General features: G+C 49.7%; 1 protein-coding gene across 1 annotated transcript in view; it reads left to right on the top strand.

The window, feature by feature from the left end:
• Positions 1 to 14,706, top strand: part of LOC123753163 (ATP-binding cassette sub-family G member 8) — a 100,221-nt gene that overhangs the window by 30,582 nt on the left and 54,933 nt on the right. Inside the window, 1 exon segment of the mRNA XM_045735155.2 lies at positions 13,953 to 14,053. Within this exon segment, the coding sequence (XP_045591111.1) occupies positions 13,954 to 14,053 (100 nt within the window). The 5' untranslated portion in view covers position 13,953.

The following is a 14,706-nucleotide window of genomic DNA, read 5'->3' as shown; positions in this document are numbered from 1 at the left end:
CTATGGAGAGACAGGCTGGTGTACACTATGGAGAGACAGGCTGGTGTACACTATGGAGAGACAGGCTGGTGTACACTATGGAGAGACAGGCTGGTGTACACTATGGAGAGACAGGCTGGTGTACACTATGGAGAGACAGGCTGGTGTACACTATGGAGAGACAAGCTGGTGTACACTATGGAGAGACAGGCTGGTGTACACTATGGAGAGACAGGCTGGTGTACACTATGGAGAGACAGGCTGGTGTACACTATGGAGAGACAGGCTGGTGTACACTATGGAGAGACAGGCTGGTGTACACTATGGAGAGACAGGCTGGTGTACACTATGGAGAGACAGGCTGGTGTACACTATGGAGAGACTAGGCTGGTGTACACTATGGAGAGACAGGTTGGGATAACAGGGGAAAACACTGTACTGGGTAAGGGAGTACCTGCAGGACAGAAAGCAGTCAGTCAAAGAGGAGGTTGCAAAGTGGCAGGACATATCAAGTGGGGTCCCACAAGGCTCGGTCCTGGGACCGCTGCTTTTTCCTAAATTAGGTCAAGGACCTACCGTAGGGAGTGAGCGCGTGCATATCGGTGTTTGCAGGCGACACAATACTAATAAGAAATGCAAAACAGGAAGTTACAGGAGGATCTTGACAAACCCCAGGAGTGGGCGAACAAATGGTTGCTGGAATTTAATCCCAACAAATGTAAGGTAATGAAGATGGGAAAAGGAGACCAGGAGGCATCTACACCATAAGGGAAAGACAAAAGGAACAGAAAGAGAGAGGGAGATTTGTGAGCGGATATAATTCCAACACACACACACAGGAGGATACACACAAACAGGGTAACATCGGCAGCATGTGCGACGCTGGCAAATATAAGAACATCATTTACGAACCTAAATCAGGACTCCTTCAAGACAATCTACACAACACTTGTTAGACCACACTGGAGTATGCAGCACCAGTAGTGGTATCCGCACCTCGGGAACCATAAAACTAAATCTGGAAAAGTGCAGAGGTTTGCAACAAGATTGGTGCCAGATCTATTAGAGTGAAGGTGTGGGGACACTAATGGAACTAAACCTCACAGCCCTAGAGGATAGAAGAATCAGAGGGGACATGATCGCAACATACAAGATACTGCGAGGGCATAAACCAGGCGGACAAGGTCAGCTTTTTCAATTTGAGAACAACCAGGACGAGATGACAGCATGTGGAAGCCGGAAACGTGAATGAGTCAAGGAATGTAAGGAAATATTTGTACCTCGTACAAATCATGAATCAAGAAGCGGGCCGCACTGAAGGAAGAAGTTACGGAAGCCACCTCCTTCCACAACTTTAAAACCAGATTCGACAAAGAATTTGACTTTAGAATAGTTAAATTATAACGCAACAGGTATAGCAAGGCATGAAGAGCTAGACCTCACTTCCTCGTAGACAATGATAAATACTGAACAACACCCCTTCCCTCTCTCTCTCTCCTCTTGCTCTCCTCTCTCTCCTCTCTCTCTCTCTCCTCTCTCTCTCTCCTCTCTCTCCTCTCTCTCTCTCTCCTCTCTCTCTCTCTCTCTCTCCTCTCTCTCTCTCTCTCTCTCTCTCTCTCTCTCTCTCTCTCTCTCTCTCTCTCTCTCTCTCTCTCTCTCTCTCTCTCTCTCCTCTCTCTCTCTCTCTCCTCTCTCTCTCTCTCTCTCCTCTCTCTCTCTCCTCTCTCTCTCTCTCTCCTCTCCTCTCTCTCTCACTCCTCTCCTCACTCCTCTCCTCACTCTCCTCTCTCCTCTCACTCTCTCACTCTCACTCTCTCTCTCTCTCTCTCTCTCTCTCTCTCTCTCTCTCTCTCTCTCTCTCTCTCTCTCTCTCTCTCTCTCTCTCTCTCTCTCTCTCTCTCCCTCTCTCCACGGGAGACATCTCCCGTCACGCAGGGTGCAGTTGCACCTCCACAGATCTCCAGTATCATCTATTGATACCTAGTAATGGCTCAAAAGGGCCACCACTTACGGGCTATTCATGCCCGTGCCACCTTTTGGGGGGCTTAATCTTTATCAATCAATCAATCAATTTCTCTCTCTCTCCTCTCGCTCTGGTCTCTTTCTCCTCTCTCTCTCCTCTCTCACACGCTCACTTGCATATTATGAGTGAACCTGAGGAAGAACGGTCTCCTCCCACACTGGTGTACCCACCCACCGACCTCTCCCTTAACACGCCACTGGCCAAGACGAGGCTGCAGCAAAAACCCAACACTCCGGGGCCAGGTACCAGAAAGGAATGACCGGGAAGAGCGCCGCCAAACTCTGAGAGAATCAATGACTCGAACACAATGACCAACGGTAATTTTGGCCAATGTTTGTCTCTTCCGGGACCACACCATTACTGTATATTCAACAACAACACAATTCTTCAACCTAAAAGATAGAATAAACAATTTGGAAACGGCAGCCTAGGTAATCAGTATTTCGAACACGGCACAGTCAGTAAGGGTGACGCGGTGGAAGGAGATGACTTTGACGAATTCCAGTTATGTTGTAAGGTGTGTCTTGGGGGGGGGGGGCATAACCAATTCAGCGAGGAGAGCAGGTGGCAGCCCTCACACCTGGCCTAGACAGTGTTTACATAGCCAAGATGCGGCCCTTTTTCCCAACCAGCCTCGACCTGTTGTTATAGATTCAGCTACTCGGAACAAGTTCCTATTAGCACGGGCTTATGGTGAGCCCGCTGTGGACTTACCTGGCACAGGAGCGGGGCTGTAACTCTTCACGCTTGCCTCGACCTGTATTATTAATTAACTGTATTATCGACTTGAGAATGGTCCAGGACGGACCGAAACGTCGTCGTCCCTTCACCTTCTAGTGTGTGGTCTGGTCAACATTCTTCAGCCACGTTATTGTGACTCATCGCCTGCTTATTATCAACGTCTTTATTGTCATAATGTACAATTTTTTCCTAATGGGAGTAATTGAAGTAGGCGTTGTTACAGTGAGGTGCTCAGTGCCCGTGTTCACTGCCAAGCACGACACAGGGTCATACACAAGACAATCACTAGATTGAACTGTAAATTGTAGATTGTATATTGAAGCACATACATATTTCACGAGTGTTACAATCAGCTACTTTATATATTATACCTGAGCCTCATCCTCTACCACCCTCGTTAATGTCCCCCCCCCCCTCATCCCCGCTGTAGTGGAGAGGTGAAGGTAGATATGACCAGGCCACTAACTTTTCCACTTACGGGCTCACCATAGCCCGTGCTACATGGACACTTCGTTCTGAGTAGCTAAATCAGTAACAACAACAACTTTTCCAGCGCTGTATTGACCCTGTCGGTACAGTATATATTTATTGAAATAATGAATAAATATATACGTAAGTGAATTGTATTCACCTGGGCTCTAGGAGACTCGAAGCACGGACCCCGTGCGTGTGAGGTAGAAGCTCTATCCACTCAGCTATGAGTAGTCTTAATAGGGAAAGATGCCAGAAGCAACAACCTGCTGCCAAACTGGAATTTTCGACTTTCTTTGAATACTACTGAAGCTCAAGATGACTTAGTGATCCACGCCATATTGTCTCCCAGAGCCCAGGTGGTTGTCTATGTCGCCTCGCCTGTGTCCGTGCTCGTGTCAGTGTCAATGTGAGGCACTAGTCAAGTCCTCCTCTGTATTTTTCACATCTCGGAATTAAACGAAGATACTGATCAATATTTATATTGTAGGCTGGGGGGCAGGTACGGCAGGCTGCCACAATCCATATTAGGCTGGCTAAGGCGAGTCGGGAATAGGCTTATTAGGCAGGTCGGGGCATACTAGGTTGAAGTAGGTAGCCACTGGTAACTAGCTGGGTAGCGTCTGGCCCAGGTGGGTATGGATTGGCTAGCCATCTTGTACACCGCTTGGCATCTCCATGCTCCCGTAATATGTAAAATGCTCAGTCAACCGTGGAATATAAATATTAATTCTCTTATCCCTAAGCTTTACAAGCCACCAGCTTTGCTGCATAAGAAATGATGGCAGATAATTTTTGTTCTCTAGGGAAGAGCTATCAGGGGAAAGTGCCAAGCCCCTAAGACTTATATAGCACTTGGAAGAAGTCAGGATAAGGATTTGGGATGGGACCGGGGAATGGAATGGTGCCAGGTCACTCAGACAAATTTATCACAACCAAATTAAACTCTCACCAATTGTCTTATTCCAACCCAAACATACAGGTGACGTCACACTCAACAAGCAACGCATTCCTCAATTCCAAATGTTGCCGTAAAGTCAAACCAGCGCTTAATTAATTCATATTAATACTACAGCCAACAGTATCCCTATTGTTATACACTAATTACTTTTATCATTCAAATACAAATCTAAAATAACCTCAAAAAATTGGGAGCAAAACTCTCTCAGATCTTGGTAGCCTCTGATCGAAGGTCCAGGTACGGTACAATAATTGTAACCATGGTTGTTGAAGTAGCACGGGCTATGGTGAGCCCGTAGTGGACTTACCTGGCACAGGAGCGAGGTTGTGTATGTGTGTAACCATGGGTATAATGTCTGATATGTACCGCACTAGGGTGAGGCGGGGAATAGTTGGAATATGAATTGTAATTTAACATGTACGTTGTGTAACTATGTATGTGTCGTAATTGGCATTAGACCGCAATCAGTTGTCAAGGTCTGTGGGGTCAAGAACCTGGAAGAATGAAAGGCCAATCACCTTTGAGAACTTTGAAGGTATTCAGGACCATTTGTCATTCATACTTATTAGCACTACGTGGGCTGATATCATAATTATTATACGTGTCATTATACCAGTTATATCATAATTATTATACGTGTCATTATACCAGTTATATCATAATTATTATACGTGTCATTATACCAGTTATATCATTATACAGTTCATCCTCCTGTTTTGGGTAGTACTTATAGTGACGATGAGGACCATAGTACATTATATACCGACGTTCAACGCAATGAGAAAGGAGAAGTTGGACATATTGAATTGTTATTAGACCGGAAAAAGATTTTCGATTTATGTTGCAAAGACAAACTAACCTAACCTTCCTAGGCCTAATACTCGCTATCTGGGGGCCTAATATAATACATATGTGTGCTATATTAGGCCTAGGAACATTTAAGTTGGTTTTTAGCGTCATTTTTCTGACTATAAAGTGAATAGTACACAATTCCTTAGTCAATCAATCTAGTCAAGTTCAAGTATGTTTATTGAGATAAGAAAGAATTACATCTCAAAGGAATAGAGTAGCTTAGGCTATTTCTACCCCCCAGGTGATCAATCTAGTCAACTTTAGTCGATTAATCTAATGATAAAATTTAATTCCTTAGCACATCAATGTTTGTATTAAGGTGTAGATAGTTACAAAAAACTATTATCTAAACAGGAACACGGGTTACATTGTATTAGTTAATATTATCTCCAGTGATACCCCTGTAGCCTAATGATAGTGAAATAATAACTCTTAGTTGTTTTCACTTTAAATTTACGGTAATCATTCTTCATATAATTCCATATTACTGCCAAAACTCTCTTACTCAATTAACACACACTTTCTCAAGCACTTCACGTCTTGTAATGAAGGGAAGGAAGTAAATAACACTAGAGACTCTAGAGTACTTTACAAGCTGCGAACTTGAGTGAACTTTGGCACGATGGTTGAACATGTAAGGCTAGACTCCGTGAACCTTTTGTTCTTCGTCGTGGTTGAGTTCTCTGGCTTGCGTCCTGAAGCCTGGGGTGAGTAAAGAGCAGCAACCCCTCCCCCACTTGCTTGCCTCTTTCCTCGCCCCCCTTCCCTCCCCCAGCCGCACCTGCCTCTGGGGAAGACTGGGGAGGGGGGGGGGGAGGGAGAGTTGGAGGTGGAAACTGGCCACTCACATACACTACAGAAATATTAAAAGAAAAAATGTCTGAACAGTGAAGAAAATGATAATGAAGTCGAGGATTCGACTCGTTATTTTTTGTAAACCATGACAGACAGATACAGACAGACAGGCAGCGACACAGAGACAGACATTTAGAAACACACCCCGACACAGAGAAAGCACACGTCGACACAGACATTTAGAAACACACCCTGACACAGAGAAAGCACACGTCGACACAGACATTTAGAAACACACCCCGACACAGAGAAAGCACACGTCGACACAGACATTTAGAAACACACCCCGACACAGAGAAAGCACACGTCGACACAGACATTTAGAAACACACCCCGACACAGAGAAAGCACACGTCGACACAGACATTTAGAAACACACCCCGACACAGAGAAAGCACACGTCGACACAGACATTTAGAAACACACCCCGACACAGAGAAAGCACACGTCGACACAGACATTTAGAAACACACCCCGACACAGAGAAAGCACACGTCGACACAGACATTTAGAAACACACCCCGACACAGAGAAAGCACACGTCGACACAGACATTTAGAAACACACCCCGACACAGAGAAAGCACACGTCGACACAGACATTTAGAAACACACCCCGACACAGAGAAAGCACACGTCGACACAGACATTTAGAAACACACCCCGACACAGAGAAAGCACACGTCGACACAGACATTTAGAAACACACCCCGACACAGAGAAAGCACACGTCGACACAGACATTTAGAAACACACCCCGACACAGAGAAAGCACACGTCGACACAGACATTTAGAAACACACCCCGACACAGAGAAAGCACACGTCGACACAGACATTTAGAAACACACCCCGACACAGAGAAAGCACACGTCGACACAGACATTTAGAAACACACCCCGACACAGAGAAAGCACACGTCGACACAGACATTTAGAAACACACCCCGACACAGAGAAAGCACACGTCGACACAGACATTTAGAAACACACCCCGACACAGAGAAAGCACACGTCGACACAGACATTTAGCAACACACCCCGACACAGAGAAAGCACACGTCTACACAGACATTTAGAAACACACGCCGACACAGAGAAAGCACACGTCGACACAGACATTTAGAAACACACCCCGACACAGAGAAAGCACACGTCGACACAGACATTTAGCAACACACCCCGACACAGAGAAAGCACACGTCGACACAGACAGACAGAGTAGCATTAATCTGGCGCTGCCACACAATTATCTGTATATGGGATACAGTAATAATAAATATTTATAAAGAAGGCACAGGGAGTGGGTCAAGGAGAGACCAGACAGGTTTTTCCTGTTACTTTCTCACATGCCTCCGTGCTTGCAGCCGGCCCTCGCTGGCTGTTGGTACCTGCAGCCGGCCCTCGCTGGCTGTTGGTACCTGCAGCCGGCCCTCGCTGGCTGTTGGTACCTGCAGCCGGCCCTCGCTGGCTGTTGGTACCTGCAGCCGGCCCTCGCTGGCTGTTGGTACCTGCAGCCGGCCCTCGCTGGCTGTTGGTACCTGCAGCCGGCCCTCGCTGGCTGTTGGTACCTGCAGCCGGCCCTCGCTGGCTATTGGTACCTGCAGCCGGCCCTCGCTGGCTGTTGGTACCTGCAGCCGGCCCTCGCTGGCTGTTGGTACCTGCAGCCGGCCCTCGCTGGCTGTTGGTACCTGCAGCCGGCCCTCGCTGGCTGTTGGTACCTGCAGCCGGCCCTCGCTGGCTATTGGTACCTGCAGCCGGCCCTCGCTGGCTGTTGGTACCTGCAGCCGGCCCTCGCTGGCTGTTGGTACCTGCAGCCGGCCCTCGCTGGCTGTTGGTACCTGCAGCCGGCCCTCGCTGGCTGTTGGTACCTGCAGCCGGCCCTCGCTGGCTGTTGGTACCTGCAGCCGGCCCTCGCTGGCTGTTGGTACCTGCAGCCGGCCTCGCTGGCTGTTGGTACCTGCAGCCGGCCCTCGCTGGCTGTTGGTACCTGCAGCCGGCCCTCGCTGGCTGTTGGTACCTGCAGCCGGCCCTCGCTGGCTGTTGGTACCTGCAGCCGGCCCTCGCTGGCTGTTGGTACCTGCAGCCGGCCTCGCTGGCTGTTGGTACCTGCAGCCGGCCCTCGCTGGCTGTTGGTACCTGCAGCCGGCCCTCGCTGGCTGTTGGTACCTGCAGCCGGCCCTCGCTGGCTGGTGGTACCTGGAGCCGGCCTCTCACTCATTCCCCAGAGCTGCTGGTCTCCTTCAGAACAGCAAAGGAAGCCCTGCTAGTCTACCCCCCACCCCCAACATGTGTGACCCTCCCCCATCATGTGTGACGCTCCCCCCAGCATGTGTGACCCTCTCCCAGCATGTGTGACCCTCCCCCAGCATGTGTGACGCTCCCCCCAGCATGTGTGACCCTCCCCCAGCATGTGTGACCCTCCCCCAGCATGTGTGACCCTCCCCCAGCATGTGTGACCCTCCCCCAGCATGTGTGACGCTCCCCCCAGCATGTGTGATCCTCCCCCAGCATGTGTGACCCTCCCCCAGCATGTGTGACCCTCCCCCCAGCATGTGTGACCCTCCCCCAGCATGTGTGACCCTCCCCCAGCATGTGTGACCCTCCCCCAGCATGTGTGACCCTCCCCCAGCATGTGTGACCCTCCCCCAGCATGTGTGACCCTCCCCCATCATGTGTGACCCTCCCCCCAGCATGTGTGACCCTCCCCCCAGCATGTGTGACCCTCCCCCAGCATGTGTGACCCTCCCCCCAGCATGTGTGACGCTCCCCCAGCATGTGTGACCCTCCCCCAGCATGTGTGACCCTCCCCCAGCATGTGTGACCCTCCCCCAGCATGTGTGACCCTCCCCCAGCATGTGTGACCCTCCCCCAGCATGTGTGACGCTCCCCCAGCATGTGTAACGCTCCCCCAGCATGTGTGACCCTCCCCCAGCATGTGTGACCCTCCCCCAGCATGTGTGACCCTCCCCCAGCATGTGTGACCCTCCCCCAGCATGTGTGACGCTCCCCCAGCATGTGTAACGCTCCCCCAGCATGTGTGATCCTCCCCCAGCATGTGTGACCCTCCCCCAGCATGTGTGACCCTCCAGCATGTGTGACCCTCCCCCAGCATGTGTGACCCTCCCCCAGCATGTGTGACCCTCCCCCAGCATGTGTGACGCTCCCCCCCCCCCGCATGTGTGACGCTCCCCCAGCATGTGTGACGCTCCCCCAGCATGTATGACGTTCCCCCAGCATGTGTGACCCTCACCCAACATGTGTGACGCTCCCCCAGCATATGTGACCCTCCCCCAGCATGTGTGACCCTCCCCCCAGCATGTGTGACCCTCCCCCAGCATGTGTGACCCTCCCCCAGCATGTGTGACTCTCCTCCAGCATGTGTGACCCTCCCCCAGCATGTGTGACCCTCCCCCAGCATGTGTGACGCTCCCCCCGCATGTGTGACGCTCCCCCAGCATGTGTGACCCTCCCCCAGCATGTGTGACGCTCCCCCCAGCATGTGTGACCCTCCCCCAGCATATGTGACCCTCCCCCAGCATGTGTGACCCTCCCCCAGCATGTGTGACCCTCCCCCAGCATGTGTGACCCTCCCCCAGCATGTGTGACGCTCCCCCCAGCATGTGTGACCCTCCCCCAGCATGTGTGACCCCTCCCCCAGCATGTGACCCTCCCCCAGCATGTGTGACGCTCCCCCCAGCATGTGTGACCCTCCCCCAGCATGTGTGACCCTCCCCCAGCATGTGTGACGCTCCCCCAGCATGTGTGACGCTCCCCCAGCATGTGTGACCCTCCCCCTGCATGTGTGACCCTCCCCCAGCATGTGTGACCCTCCCCCAGCATGTGTGACCCTCCCCCAGCATGTGTGACCCTCCCCCAGCATGTGTGACCCTCCCCCAGCATGTGTGACGCTCCCCTCAGCATGTGTGACCCTCCCCCAGCATGTGTGACCCTCCCCCAGCATGTGTGACCCTCCCCCAGCATGTGTGACCCTCCCCCAGCATGTGTTGACCCTCCCCCCAGCATGTGTGACCCTCCCCCAGCATGTGTGACGCTCCCCCAGCATGTGTGACGCTCCCCTCAGCATGTGTGACCCTCCCCCAGCATGTGTGACCCCTCCCTCCAGCATGTGTGACCCTCCCCCAGCATGTGTGACGCTCCCCCAGCATGTGTGACGCTCCCCCAGCATGTGTGACGCTCCCCCAGCATGTGTGACCCTCCCCCAGCATGTGTGACCCTCCCCCAGCATGTGTGACCCCTCCCCCAGCATGACTAAGGTGAAGCAGGACTGGCCAGTCAGGTTGGGTCCAAGAATCACACCGGTTCGTCCAGTTTTTGTCCTCAACTGGTCAGCGAGACAGGAATATACAGTTATCCGAGTGGGGGGAGTGAGAGAGAGTAGGGGAGATATTACACTGTTTACCAGTTTTTTTCTTTTGATGGTAAACTGTTAACACATTAGCACTGCTGTTTACATTACTACACGACTGGACGTGGTTGTAATGTCTGCATTGGGCTTATGTTAATATTTTTTTTATGTGATTTCGGAAAAAAATGGATAGTTGTGCAGATTTCAAGGTTATTGTTTATCATCCGTTTGTGGACGACTTCTTCGTTATCTTTAATGATCGTTCACATCTAATTGAGAAGTTTGCTTCGTATTTCAAGTTCTAAACAATCAAACTTGACAGTTAATTACGAAATTTAGGAGAATTCGTAATTATCTTCCCTTGAGTGAAGAGTTACTAACACGCAGTCGATTTGTTAGTGTACCGTAAACCCACATTCACAGGATTGGGTTCACAGTACTTTAGTTTTTGTCCACAAGTAGATCAACTGAATGCAATCACAACTTTATTTTAAGGGAAGGGAACTATCAGGGAAAGCGCCAAGTCCGTACGACTATATAGCACTTGGAAGGGATCAGGATAAGGATTTGGGATGGGACGGATGGGAGCTTTTAATCTGTGTTCGAATAATATATTATTAAGATACTGAAGTTAAGTGTTTGCATGCATTTTTCGCTTCAAATGCGATTCCCAAGAAAATATTTTATAGTATTCCTAGATTCTTAAATACTATGTAGCTTAGCCTAGCATTTTTAAAAGCACTACAATCACCTTCTGTGGTTGATTGGCCAATAAATCCCTATATGTTTGACAAATCTCTCACCCTGTCCATGGAGGACAGAAGAAAATGTATATATGCTGGTTAGCATTGTAAATGTGTGGCGGCCACGTCTGTGGTAGAAAATATGAATAATAATAATAATAAACAAAACTAAATTTATATACCTATGGACGAGGCTTTCACAGTCCGTTAAGGCTCACGTTGTCACATTCAGGTATCTGGGCGCCGTGTGTTATTATATTAGGAAGGAAGTTCGGAATACTCTTAGATTATACTTACCTACAATTACTTTTCTGTTCGTGTTTATTAACAATGATACATTAGAAGGTATTTAAAGCGTAGAGATCCTCTACCCGTTGAACCCGGAGCTGGTGCTGTCTGTCTATCTGTTTAAATGTTCGAACTGTGACGGTCGATATATGGGGAGGGAGGGGGGTGGGGGTGGATATGTGAGGAGGGAAGGGGGGGGGGCTCGATATGTGGGAAGGGAGATGGGGGGTGAGGGGCTCGGAATATGGGGGGAGGGAGGGGAAGCACTTGTTCCGAAAGTGTCAAACGTCATTCGTTGTGAGTCGTGGTGATCGTCATCCAAACAGAGACCCAAAAGTGATTCCATGCACCCGCCAAACCGCCAGGTGTTTATGAATGAAAAACGGTTTACACACGACTCGCAACTGATTTCGTTCGAACACTTCCGGAACAAGTGCTTCGCTGACGACTTTTGTTCGAACCACAACGCTGTAAATGCTCAGCCCGTCCTCCAAACAAAGATCCAAAAGTGATTCCATGCACCCGCCAAACCCCCTGTTTATGAATGAAAAACGGTTTACACACGACTCACAACTGCTGACGTTCGAACATATCCGGAACAAGTGTTTCACTGACGAATTTTGTTCGAATCACAACGCTATAAATGCTTCACCCACGTACTACAAATACTAATAATCGCCAACAGAACCTAAACACCTAACCTAACCTATGCCTATATAGGCACAATATGGTAATATATTATAATATTAATTTATATTTGAGAAAATTCCCGTTTTGAATGAATAGCATGTAAAAATTTATGAATGCGTCTGTGGGGTCGACCGCTGGATGTAGAATGGACTTGAGTCGAGGACGGGTTAGTTATTCATGCATTAATCAGCATTAATTGTCGGCCTCCTTGAAGTATGTCGTTGAGTTTTTATAATTTAGGTTTTTAACTTTTTAGTTGTTTTAACTCGTTTAATGAGTATATAATTCTGATTTATATATAAATGTTTTTAGCTAATCTTGCGTTGTATATATTTTTTTTAGCACTGATGATAAGAGTTATGAGTTCGTTGTTGTTGTTGTTTTTAGATTTAGCTACTCAGAACGAAATGTCCATGTAGCACGGGCTATGGTGATCCCGTAATTGAGTTCGGTTATTCGCGATAACCTTGTTACCCTGATATTTGGGTCAAAGTTTTAAATGGAGGTGGGGTTTCCTCCTTTTTCCCTGTTTCTTTTTCGCTTCTGTTTTAGTCATGTTTTACCTTTTTTTTTTTTTAGTTATGAGTCCGAAATGTCTGTTATTTAAGTAAGCTGACGGTGTGTGTATATATACACACACAGGCTTCCTGTCCCCTGACTAACGAATTACTATTACTTTTTTGTAATTATTATTATAATTATTAAGGGCTGCTCGTGTTTAATATATTTGTCGGAGTGCTTGATACAGGTCAGCTGGTGCTTGGCACAGGCCAGCCTGGTGCTTGGCACAGGCCAGCCTGGTGCTTGGCACATGGGCAGCCTGGTGCTTGGCACAGGCCAGCCTGGTGCTTGGCACAGGCCAGCCTGGTGCTTGGCACAGGGCCAGCCTGGTGCTTGGCACAGGCCAGCCTGGTGCTTGGCACAGGCCAAGCCTGGTGCTTGGCACAGGCCAGCCTGGTGCTTGGCACAGGCCAGCCTGGTGCTTGGCACAGGCCAGCCTGGTGCTTGGCACAGGCCAGCCTGGTGCTTGGCACAGGGCAGCCTGGTGCTTGGCACAGGCCAGCCTGGTGCTTGGCACAGGCCAGCCTGGTGCTTGGCACAGGCCAGCCTGGTGCTTGGCACAGGCCAGCCTGGTGCTTGGCACAGGCCAGCCTGGTGCTTGGCACAGGCCAGCCTGGTGCTTGGCACAGGGCAGCCTGGTGCTTGGCACAGGCCAGCCTGGTGCTTGGCACAGCTAGGGCAGCCTGGTGCTTGGCACAGGCCAGCCTGGTGCTTGGCACAGACCAGCCTGGTGCTTGGCACAGACCAGCCTGGTGCTTGGCACAGGCCAGCCTGGTGCTTGGCACAGGGCAGCCTGGTGCTTGGCACAGGCCAGCCTGGTGTTTGGCACAGGCCAGCCTGGTGCTTGGCACAGGGCAGTCTGGTGCTTGGCACAGGGCAGCCTGGTGCTTGGCACAGGCCAGCCTGGTGCTTGGCACAGGCCAGCCTGGTGCTTGGCACAGGCCAGCCTGGTGCTTGGCACAGGCCAGCCTGGTGCTTGGCACAGGCCAGCCTGGTGCTTGGCACAGGCCAGCCTGGTGCTTGGCACAGGCCAGCCTGGTGCTTGGCACAGGCCAGCCTGGTGCTTGGCACAGGCCAGCCTGGTGCTTGACGCAAAGGCTATTATATTTAGTCTAAAATATATATTTTTGTTTGTCAATTAGCGCACACACTTCACGCCCAGCTAGTAAATTTAGCCAAGTATACCATAGCTAAACCATTTTCTCTGTTCTAACGCTGGATCTTTATATTACGTTTTCTTTACGGGGGGACTACAGCACAATTCTGATCCTTCCACTAGTCGAGACCAAAAAATTAAATTAGCCAAAATCATTATTAACTTTATCATTAAACATAATTTCTACCTACCAGTTCGACGTGTACAATGATAACTTATGATAACATGTCAATTTTGTTCACTAAGAGTGCTGGTGTCTCCCTCAGGATGAGTGAGCTGTGGGAATTGAACACGATGGAGCGACGGTATTCCATCCCTCCATCCACCATCTCCGAGCCCCGCCTACTGCCGCCCGCACGCCCACCAGGTGACGCCCACACACGTATTCCTAAGCCTAGCAGAGCACACAAATTATATTAGGCCTCGGATATCGTTTACTAGGCCTAGGAAGGCTAGTTTAGTTTGTCTTTGCAACACAAGTAAAAAAATTGTTTTCCGTTTGCCCAACTCAATAGTGCCGATTTCTACTTTCTAAATGTCGTTGTAAGTGGGTATATATATACTATGGTCCTTATCTATTCAGGAGGATGGGCTGAATGACGTGTGTGTGTGTGTGTGTGCGTGCGTGCGTGCGTGTGTGTGTGTGTGTGTGTGTGTGTGTGTGTGTGTGTGTGCGTGCGTGCGTGTGTGTGTGTGTGTGTGTGTGTGTGTGTGTGTGTGTGTGTGTGTTTAGCTATTTAAAAGATCATAACAGATGAGAAAATAAGCAAGATTGTTTCTTTGAAAACCAATCAAGAAGTAGAATAAGAACATGGCCTGACAGCTGGGTGGACAGCGCTTCGGATTCGTAGTCCTGAGGTTCCGGGTTCGATCCCCGGTGGAGGCCGAGACAAATAGGCAAAATGTTTCTTTCACTCTGATGCCCCTGTTACCTAGCATTAAATAGGTACCTGGTAGTTAGACAGCGGCTACTTAATTGCTGTTTCCTGGGGGGGGGGTGTAACAAAAAGGAGGCCTGGT

Source organism: Procambarus clarkii, chromosome 67 (assembly GCF_040958095.1).
Source record: "Procambarus clarkii isolate CNS0578487 chromosome 67, FALCON_Pclarkii_2.0, whole genome shotgun sequence".
NCBI classification, from domain to species: domain Eukaryota; kingdom Metazoa; phylum Arthropoda; class Malacostraca; order Decapoda; family Cambaridae; genus Procambarus; species Procambarus clarkii.
This window is presented reverse-complemented; position numbering and strand designations above follow the sequence as displayed.